The sequence below is a fragment of the Erithacus rubecula genome (assembly GCF_903797595.1).
Source record: "Erithacus rubecula genome assembly, chromosome: 8".
NCBI classification, from domain to species: Eukaryota; Metazoa; Chordata; class Aves; order Passeriformes; family Muscicapidae; genus Erithacus; species Erithacus rubecula.
The window spans coordinates 35,903,932-35,915,239 of NC_136659.1; the positions used below are offsets into that span (position 1 = coordinate 35,903,932).

The 11,308-nt window shown below is 44.7% G+C and overlaps 1 protein-coding gene across 5 annotated transcripts in view; it reads right to left on the reverse strand.

The window, feature by feature from the left end:
* CACNB4 (calcium voltage-gated channel auxiliary subunit beta 4) overlaps window positions 1-5,768 on the reverse strand; it is a gene marked incomplete at its 3' end in the record, with an annotated part of 40,481 nt that extends 34,713 nt beyond the window's left edge. For 3 of the 5 annotated variants that reach the window (XR_013774837.1, XR_013774838.1, XM_079310543.1), the window contains exon 1: window positions 5,594-5,766. Coding sequence is in view for 3 of the 5 variants with exons in the window: in XM_079310543.1 (XP_079166669.1) it covers window positions 5,594-5,638 (45 nt within the window). Of the gene's footprint in view, window positions 1-5,593 lie in introns of all 5 variants that reach the window. The other 2 variants (XM_079310541.1, XM_079310542.1) reach the window with 2 other exon arrangements.
* Between the last annotated feature and the right edge of the window lie 5,540 nt (window positions 5,769-11,308).

Sequence of the window (11,308 nt, forward strand, 5' to 3'; positions counted from 1 at the left end):
AACACAAACAGGACACTGCCAGTGCCACCAGTGTGACACAACACAGCTCCAGAGGGACCAGGACACTGCCAGTGCCAGCAGTGTGACACAACACAGCTCCAGAGGGACCAGGACACTGCCAGTGCCACCAGTGTGACACAACAGAGCTCCAGAGGGACCAGGACACTGCCAGTGCCACCAGTGTGACACAACACAAACAGGACACTGCCAGTGCCAGCAGTGTGACACAACACAAACAGGACACTGCCAGTGCCACCAGTGACTGTGACACAACACAAACAGGACACTGCCAGTGCCAGCAGTGTGACACAACACAAACAGGACACTGCCAGTGCCACCAGTGTGACACAACACAGCTCCAGAGGGACCAGGACACTGCCAGTGCCACCAGTGACTGTGACACAACACAGCTCCAGAGGGACCAGGACACTGCCAGTGCCACCAGTGTGACACAACACAAACAGGACACTGCCAGTGCCACCAGTGACTGTGACACAACACAAACAGGACACTGTCAGTGTCACCAGTGTGACACAACAAAAACAGGACACTGCCAGTGCCACCAGTGACTGTGACACAACACAAACAGGACAGTGCCAGTGTCACCAGTGTGACACAACACAAACAGGACAGTGCCAGTGCCAGCAGTGTGACACAACACAAACAGGACACTGCCAGTGCCAGCAGTGTGACACAACACAAACAGGACACTGCCAGTGTCACCAGTGTGACACAACACCTGGTAATTCTTTAGAAAAGGCAGATTTCCATCCTGTGCTGTGCATTCAGGCACTGCTGCCTTCCTCCAGCTCTCTGTGCTGGCTCTGGCCATTGGAATATCCTCCAAATGAAAAATCCAATTTACTTGATCAGCTCTGGGGGGGACAGAGCTGCTCACTGTGCTCCACATATTGCAGCTGAGTGGATATTTATGCTGAGATATGAAAAGAAGGAAAGGACATGGCAAAAGAAGCTGAAACCAGTTCAGAGTTGGCATGAAAACCAGTGACAAAGCACTGTGGAAAAATACAACCAGGAGCTGAGAGGCTGCAAGCAAACCCTGACACCACCTGGGATCCCTATGGATCTGTTTACTCTTTTTTTTTTTTAAATTTCAAAGTATTTCTGGTATAAAAGAAGCACCTCTATGGAAACAGCAAACAGCAATTTATAAAAACGACTTATGATTCTTACTGTTCTATTTGACTACTATATTATCAAATCACAACGTGGCATTTAAAGAACAGAAGATGTGAGTCAGACACAAAAACCATCCTCACAAGAGCACAAAGCAAGGCAAGCAGAGCCAATGCTGTAGTAGTAGAACTTGGGATATTTTAGGAGGAAAATCTAAGCAAAACCACCCCAGCAAAGCCCCAAACAAACCACGTTCCAGCCCTCTCAGGCAGCCCCTGGCACACAAGAGAAATATCAGGCAGCTGGTGATTCATTAGTCAAGGCAATCTATTAAGGGCTAATAGAAATGAAAACAGATTGGAAACTGTCAAAAACACACAAAAGCTTTGACCATGCAAAAGCCAAATTTCAGTGAGAATTCAGGAGGCAGAGGGTAATCTCTTTTGGTTGGAAAATATTGATTATTGTCCCAGTCAAGGCAGAGTTTAGCACATGTTTGGATCTAAAAATCCTAAATAAACAAGCAGCAAGCAGGTAAGTGGTTAGGGAAAAGATGCTGCATGTCTAGGTTCTGACAGCACTCAACCTTTTTGGATTAAATATTAAAACCTGCACTAATTGAAATGGGCAAATGAAGCAAGAGAAATGCTCCAAGCCAGGTTGGACAGGGCTTGCAGCAATCTGAGATACAAAAGTTGTCCCTGTCTGCAAAATGCATCAGGATATAAAAACCCATCAGATCTCCACTACCAACCTTCAGCCTGACAATCTCAGAAATGCCCTGTGGGCATCACACACCCAATAACCATTTTCTAAGCAACCCTACTGAAAATCCCAGGTTTTATTTTATTTTATAAAGCCTCTGCTTGCTCAGCTGCCTGTTGTACAAAATCACTCCTGAATAGATATTTTACACCACCCACAAGTGAGATACAGAGAGAAAAGCACAGAGCACCAGACACAATCCCAATTAATATTTGGATATGAACTTCCCCACCAAGGTTTTTGTTTTTCCAGAATCACTTTTTCTGCTTGGGCAGCACACTGAGATCTTCCTGTCTCATGAGAAAAGTGCAAGCTGGCAGCAGAAGGAATGAGGAATAATGTCAGTGAAAAAATATAAAAAGCAAGGGGAGTAGAGTGTCCTCAAAACACCCTGCTGACCACTGAGAACAGAATATGTTCTCCCACTATTCCCTTTTTCCTAAAAATTATCAGCAATGCTCTCCAGAATTGTATAGAGACAAACCCTAGAACAATGTCCTGCTCATGGCCCTTTTTACAGCAAACTGGGACCATTAATTAATTCATTAATTACCAGGGTGGGTCCCACTGGGGCTGAATCCCTATGAACACCAAATTTTTTTAATGACTGGAATGGAAATGCAATTTTACAGAAGAAAAGTGATTTCTTATGGGAAGGTTTCACTGAAGTTTGTTTCTGAATAAGGTGGAGTCTTTCCCAAAATCAGAGGACTGGAATATGGAGCAGCATTCCAATCTCTGCCCACCACAGGCACAAGACAATGAGCTCCCAACTGTGAAAGGTACAACCAAATTAATTTATTATTTGCTCATCTCACTGCCTTAAGCCCCTGTGTTAATGGGCTTTGATATCCTCTTGTGATCAAGAATGTGAAATACTTCCCTGCAAGGCAAACAAGCCTGAATTCCCAAAAGGGTGATCCTGCTTAGAACTACCCAAATATTGAAAAAAAAGGCCTAAAAATAAAAAAAATCACAAGGCAGGACAACAAGCAAGGCAAAAATCCACAGTGATGCACCTTCCACCTTTCTGTGCTCCTCACAGGGACATTTGTCCCTGCAGAATTTTTCATTTCCCTATCCCTGCACCTCTTCTCCTGAATGTGGAAATGACTTTTTTTTGTCTACAATCACTGGGAGTTTTTCTCAGCTGCAGCAGAGTCATTTTCCTCCTCCAAAAAGCCTCACACCAGCCACTGCATCATCTATTTCATGTTAATCATCACAGCTGGGAATGGACTGTAATGCCATGCACACACTCATTTCTTTCTACATCCATCAATAAAAAGGGTATTTTAGCATGTTTTATATAAATGTACACGCACAAACACACATTATAATAAGTTACAAAAATATCTGTTCACTGTTAAAGAACACATTTCTTGCTGGTTTTACCAGGGAAATTTCACCTGCACACTTCTGGTGTTGTCTGAGCAGCGAATAAGGAGAAATGAGGTTTAAATTTTACAGAATCTTCCCCAAAATGAGCGTGTTAAATGGGAATAAGTGCCACTCACCGACTCCTGCCTTTGATGCAGATGGGTTTTCTGAGGGCAAGTGCCCACTTTAGGCATTGCTGTGACTCATGTGCTTTATTGCAGTGCTGCAATTAGCAGCAGCCCTCCCTCCCAGCTCCCATCCAAGCCCGGGGGCTGCTCCAGCTTTTCCAGGTCCTGACCCACAACAATGCACAGAGCTTCTGCTTTCATCTCTGCTTCCACATTTGGCTCTTCAAGCACAATCCCACCACAATTTGTTCTCCTGCTGTCTCAATCCTCTCCCTGGCCAGAAAGTGGCACTCATGTGACCCATCCCCACTACCTGTTTGCCAGGATATTGTCTCAGCAGGCATTCCCAAGCCCTGAGTCAGGAGCTAAAATAATGTTTTAATGTTTTAAGCAAGTGGTTTGAGAGCAAAAAGCAAACAGACACCCGGGGAATTTTAATTGTTTTGTGTCCGAGCCTTTGGGGTTTCTGGCTTCCAGTTTTTCCATACAATCAGGAGATCCAGATTGCTTTTAGGGTTTGGGGTGTTTTTGTTAAGGAGAGGGAGGTTCCCACATATTCCTGTGATTCTGGAAATTAGGTCTATCAAAAGCATCTTTAATTACAGAGAGGCTGTAAAATTTAAAAAGCTGTAAAACTGCATTATCATGAACTGCTTAAGAGGAATCTGGAGATTACTTCTTCATCCCAGTCCTTCCAAGTGGACATTTAAAGACCAAGTTGTTCTCATCTATAAACACAATTCTTCCAGCACAAATCCTAACCCAGATGTTTGAGCAACAGTCAGGTCTCTGCTGCCATTAAAGCTGCTTTTCCCAAATAACGTTTTTGGAAGAGATCACCAGGGTTTACTGAAATATCAACTAAACCCCAAGAAATTCCACCTCAACATGAGAAAGAACTTCTTTCCATGGAGGGTGGCCAAGCACTGGAATGCTGTCCAGGGAGGGTGTGGGGTCTCCAGAGACACTCCAGACCCACCTGGATGCATTCCTGTCACCAAGAGGTGACCCTGCCCTGGCAGGGGGTTGGACTGGCTCATCTCCCCCCAATCTCCTGGAATTTTGGGAATGCACAGAGCTGAGCATCTGGGAAACACCTGGAAATCCAGCACACATTTAGCTGCATTCTCTGATGACCTTCTGTAAGGAACACATTCCACACCAGCCACCATGCAGCAACTCAGTTTTCTCAGCCCTAACCCTGCACTTTTAAGCTTCCTAAGAGCATAATTAGACTTTAAACCAAGACAGATTCGGGCTGGAGAGAACAGCTCCCAAGGACTCATGGATTGCCTGGTTTATAGAAACATCCATTTGGATCCCAAAACACATCCCTAAAGGAGCCAACTCGCTCATGTGCACTTGTGAGCAACAAAAGCAGAGAGAAAGAAACCAAAGGAAAAGTTAACAGATGGAATTTCTACATTGACCCAAAGCGTTTCCTCATCCCTGAAATGTCCAAGGCCAGGCTGGATGGAGCTCACAGCAATTTGGGATAGTGGAAGGTGTCCCTGTGAAACGAGCTTTAAACCCTTCCAACCCAACCCAGGCCAGGCTTCTAAGCAGCACAGTTCTGAAATAATTCAAACACCCAGCTCGGAAAGGTTCCAATACACGGTATCTGCTCCCAACATGGTGCACTGCACCCGTGTCAATTTGGCACAGCTGCTGTTCCTCTCTCCCTGAAAGAAAGGGATGCTAAAGCAACACTTAGGAGGGATTGCACTTCCAGACCAACACTGACACAGGCAGGGAGAAAATTCCTGATGCGAAGCCCTGCAGGACCCATCCATCCTCCCGAGGACACCACCTCATCCCATCCACGCGTCTGCACTGACGTACGCTCTATATGATCTTGTTGTCTGGGTGTTTTACGAGCTGTCCACGCCGCCTTATGTAACGGAGCCCTGTTTAGTATGGAGAGCGTGCCCACGGCCGCGGCCATCCCGGCAATTCTGCCGAAAGCCACAACTGGGAGGCAGCGGCGGGGAGCGCTGCGAGCCGCGGAGCCCGGGCAAGGAAGCGCCGCCCGGAGCGGCGGTGCCGGGGATGGCGGCACCGGGCAGCACAATTCCCCCGGGAAGCACACGGCCCGTCCCGCACGGCGGGGGCAGCGCGGGGTCAGCCCCGAGCCTCGCCCGCAGCACCGAGCGGCTCCGCGCGCCCCCCGCCCCGGCACTCACCGCCTCCGAGTCTTCAAACCCATGCAGGTACAAGTTGTCGTACATGGAGAGCCGCTGCGGGGGCCGCTGCGGGGCCGGGGAGCGCGGCGGCGGAGCGCGGTGAGGCGGCGGGGCCGAGCTCCCTCAGCGCTGCGGCGGCGCCGCCTCCCGCCGCCGGCCCCCCCCGCCCGCCCCGCCGCTTCCCGCCCGCCGCGCCGCCGCCTCCCATTGGCTGAGCCGCGCCAGCGCCGCCACGCCATTGGCTGGGAAGGACCAGTGCCGCCACGCCATTGGCTGGGAAGTACCAGTGCCGCCACGCCATTGGCTGGGAAGTACCAGTGCCGCCACGCCATTGGCTGGGACGCGCCGCCCGCTGCGCGTTGGCGCCGCCTCGCGGCCCCTCACGGACTGACGGCCGTCTTCGCTTATTTGTAATAAAACTGGTTTGCAATTAAACAATTCCGTAAAAACTGGAGAGCACTGTGATAATTGATAAGCGGTTCGTGTTAATCATAGAAGTTTTGGAGTTTGTATAAACCAGAATGTTTAAAATAAGAAAAGAAGACGGACCTAGATAAAGGGAATTATATGATTAAACCCACTCTGCTTAAATCCGCCTGCTATGAATATTGTGTGTACCAGTTTGTAAACGAAAAAAAAAAAGGGTTTCCATAGTCTGAAAGTTTTGCAGATTTCCTGCATTTGTGTGATCAATCCCAAACTATCTGCTAAAGATCAGAATTCCCACTTCTTTTTATTTTATCCACCAAGACCAATTGTCCCCAGAGCTGTCCCACAGAAATTTGGAAGTTTCTTTGACCACCACTGCTTACCCTGCAGAATTACTACAACAAAACAAGAACAATTATTGATTATTACAAGGAAAACCATCCTATAAAAAGGGAGCTTCCAAAAAATACATATATTTTTTTAATAAAATACAGCCTTTCTTCTTCACGATTCCAGAGAACAGCAGGTGGTTTCCAATCCCTCCAGCAATATTTAGAAACAAACCCTGGAGACACTCAAACTAAACACTAAGAATGAACAGAAAACACACACACGATGTCTGGAAACAAGAAAGCCAAATCCTAAACACCAAGAATTAGAAGTTTGAACCTGATTTACAGCTAAAATAAGAAATAAAATCTCTATGAACAGGTTCCTGCTGGAGCTCTACAAATTAAACTCCTGGTGTAACACTACGTGATTAAAAAGTCAATTAATAATTAAACACTAATGACAGAGCTAATTTACAATTTACTTCCTTTCCTTATTAAAACAATTACTTAAAATCTCGTCTTCAGTGCAATCTGATCCCACTCTGCAGTTTCACAACCTCCTATTTGTGTTTTCCATCTCCTTCATCCACTTTTCCTTCCAAAATCTTCCTTCAGTTCTGCAAAGTTTCATCCCACGGGAAGTGTCCAACAGACACCTGAAGCAAAGCCAAATTTGTTATTTCTTGTGAATATTCCCATATTCACGGTTTCTTACAAATTCAAATGAAGATTCCCCAAAGTTATGCCAAGTTTTATTCCCAATTTACCAATTCTGATGGAGGAGGATCTCAGCTTGGAAATGTTCATAAAACTCCCAATCCAGGTGTTAATTTTTACAGCTTGTTCTACAGAGTTCTTGAAGATCTCTGATGTTCCAGATTGAAAGAATTATTGGTCAGCTCAAAATTAAAAAAAAAAAAAGGGGGCTGTGAAATCACAAGATGAAGAGAAAAAATTGAACTTCACATAGATTTGTAATAAAACAACTTAATTCAGAAGTCAGGGGAATCACTATTTGACTTCCAGTCTTTACATTTCCTTTTAAGATAGAGAGCTTATTAAAAATATGTATTTAATGACTCAAAGGGCTGCTTAAAGATGCTGTAAAAATACAAATCCCTGTAATACAGTGGAATTCCAAATCAAAGGCTGTTTTGAACGTGATGAGATAATTTATCCAAGAAACACACACTGAGGTGAGGGAGGAAGACACCCAGCTCTTCTAAGCTGACTGGGAGGTACTATAAATAAAATAAATATTCTGAAGGAATGGAGGGCTGATGTTATCCAGCAGGAATTTCCACTGTTCAGCAAACAGCACAGAAAAAACCTGCTGGAAACATGGGATGGCTGGAGAGCTGAAATGAGCCTTGTTAAAGTCTAACCTTTAAAAAAAAATGTCATTTTTTGAATGGCTTCAGTTGCTGCATTTTTTTTTTTTAATAGCATTCATTGGTGATATTAATTGGAGCCCACAACTCCATGTTTCCAAGGGCACAGGAGATTTTGAAAGAAATGTAAATTAAGACAGAAACTTCTAATGCCCAACAAGTCACTGAGGATATAACCCAGACCAAAATACCAAAATGGACAAAATGGACCAAAATGGAGCTGGGGGAAAGAGAAGAGCTCAGAAATCAGAATATTTTATATCCTCCAAAACACTTGGCTTCCTCCAAATATCTGCTGCCATTAGAGATTATTCACATCCTCTTTATTTTTAATTAGAGTACAAAGGAAATCTCTCTGAGACGTGTATCCATCCATCCCAAAATATCCATTATTTAGTCACTCCTGAGCTACCCAAATGTGGGAACGCTGGGTTTGGTTGTTTTTGGGTTTTTTTTCCTGAGGGTGTGAATACAGAAACCAGAGAAAACTTTCTTTCCAGCCCAAAAGGAATGATTCCTCAATCAAATGACAGCAATGTGTGGTTCTCTCAGGAGCTGGAGCAATGAACTATGTGCATAAACACACTGAAGTGCTGCTGGGATAAATAAATAAATGTGCAGGATGCAGATTGCCAAGGCACTGCACTGCACCAGGCTGGGAGGGAGCCAGCAGCTTCTCCCAAATCCCCCTGGGATCCCACCAGGGCTGGAATATCTGCTGGAATATCCACCCTGAGCACCAGCACAGCCCAGTTCTCCATGGCTGCTGCATTCCTGACATTACTTTGGGATAATGAGGGGGAAATACAGCCCAGAAGGCAAGGGAACATTAGCAAAGAGCATTAGTGGCTGCACTGGGAGCAGGGGGGGATGAGGATCCACTCCTTGCAGCACAGAGGCTCCAAACCTCAGTGTCCATCAGCATCCTCCCCAGGAAACCCAAATTGGGGATTCAGCTGAAACACAACTTGGGGATTCAATTGAAACACAAATTGGGGATTCAGCTGAAATACAAATTGGGGATTCAGCTGAAACACAACTTGGGGCTTCAATTGAAACACAAATTGGGGATTCAGCTGAAACACAACTTGGGGATTCAATTGAAACACAAATTGGGGATTCAGCTGAAATACAAATTGGGGATTCAGCTGAAACACAACTTGGGGATTCAGCTGCAACACAACTTGGGGATTCAGCTGAAACACAACTTGGGGATTCAATTGAAACACAAATTGGGGATTCAATTGAAACACAACTTGGGGATTCAATTGAAACACAAATTGGGGATTCAACTGAAACACAAATTGGGGATTCAGCTGCAACACAACTTGGGGATTCAACTGAAACACAAATTGGGGATTCAATTGAAACACAAATTGGGGCTTCAGCTGAAACACAAATTGGGGATTCAGCTGAAACACAACTTGGGGATTCAGCTGAAACACAACTTGGGGATTCAATTGAAACACAAATTTGGGCTTCAGCTGAAACACAACTTAGGGCTTCAGCTGAAACACAAACCTGGGGCTTCTATTGAAACACAACCTGGGGCTTCAATTGAAACACAAACTTGGGGTTTCATCTGAAACACAAACTTGGGGCTTCAACTGAAACACAAACCTGGGGCTTCTATTGAAACACAAACCTGGGGCTTCAATTGAAACACAATTTGGGGTTTCAGCTTCCCCCATCCTCTGCATTCCTGCTGAAGAAAACTGCTGTCCCCTATGGAAAGCTGCTCTTGTTGACATCAGCAGGAGAGCCCAGGGATGGATTTTGTTAATAGAAAGGGAAAGGACCTTCAGCAATCTCCAGAAATCTTCCATCCCTGGGAAGGAGGCCAGCTCCTCACTCCCCTGAATTACTTGGCACAGCCCCACTCCTTGCCCCTTCTCCCTCTAAAGCAATTTCTGTGCTCCTCTCCCTCTAAAACAATTTCTGTGCCCCTTTTCCCTCTAAAGCAATTTCTCTGTCCCTCTCTCTCTAAAAGAATTTTCTGCCCCTCTCCCTCCTCCTCTGTAATAGAGATTAGATAAAAATCTGGAGTTGGTGGGATTTGGAAATCCCTGAAGCCACCAGAGGAACAGGGATGTATTTCTGTTTTAACAGAAAGGAGGATTGTGCTGTTTGGGATCCATCCTGGCACAGAGGAGTCGGTGAATTTTCAGGTTTAATTGGAACAGACTGGGTGGATGTGGTGCTTTAATCCTTGGAATTCCAAGTAATAAACGAGTCTGGTCTAATTTGCCAGTTCTTCTGGAGGAAGCGAGGTGCCACCTCTCCTAAAACACATTTATCTGACACTGTTATGTAAAGGCTGCTATAATTAAAGGGTGTGAAGACTGGGTTGTCACTTCCCCTGGGTTGGGAGCACCTCCAGGAGAGGTAACTGGGCTGCATTTGTAGGTGCCTCTATTTTTAAGGAGCTGAGAAAAGCCTCTTCCCCACTGTGGAGAACTGCAGCCCTTCCAGAGGGTTTTCCATGGGGAAGAGTGGATGATGCAGCTCCTGAGACAGGATGTGATCTGTGATAAATACATGTTATATCATTGGATTTTTTGCAAATATTAAAGTGGATGCTATATATGTTGTGTTGAAGTAGTTTTTAAGATACAGGTTTTCTTTAATATCAGCTGGTAAAGTGTCTTTGTAGTAAGTAAACTAGCTACTTAATTAAATAACACCCAGTAAAAACACCTACTGCTAATACACCAGCTACCAACACCAACCATCTGTAAAAAATGAAGACCACAGCTCAAATTAAGGCTAATAAAAAATAAATTAAAACCACAGCCAAAAAACATGCATGCTCTAAAAAGACAAACTCAGAGCGGCCACGTAAAACAGTTCTTAAAATATGAAATATTGTTTGTAGAATAGTTTTAACATGAATGATGGATCTATGAATATGCAATTATTTCTTAATTACAATACAATGTAAGTGTTTCTTGGCCTATCATCATGCTGTAAAATGCCTTAAAGCAAATTATCTAAAATCACCCCTCCTGGGTGCATCTTTCATTGTTCTATTTCTCCAAATTATCCAGTTTTATTTGCAAGGCCATCCTTTGAAACTTTTCTCCAGCTCCATTTCTCTCTCAACAACATCTGTCCTATTCCATGGCATTTCTCAGTCAGCATTTACCTGCAAATTTGAACACAGATGTGTGAGCCTGAAAACTCTCCACAAATCCATCCCCCCCTCTCTCTTTAACAGAAAAAATCTTCTTTATTCCCACATCTGACCTCAGAGATCTCCCAGTATCCACCAGGCTGCTGAGAAGATCCAAAATATTAAATCACACCCCAAAAAGCCAGAGTGGATTTGTGGCTGGAATTGGGTCAGATCTCCTTGCTGGGGGTTCTGTTTTTAGGGAAAATCCACATTTTTCATCTGCTGTGCCAAAATCCATCTGTGCCAAAGGATTAAACACTGGTTTCATTGCTTATTGAAGGTTCTCTGCTTTCCTTATGGATATTAATTAATCTCCTTAGCTGCCACAAGTGCTGGTGCTGAATTTCTGTGCCACTTCAGCCTGCTGGAATGATGGGGAACACTCTCT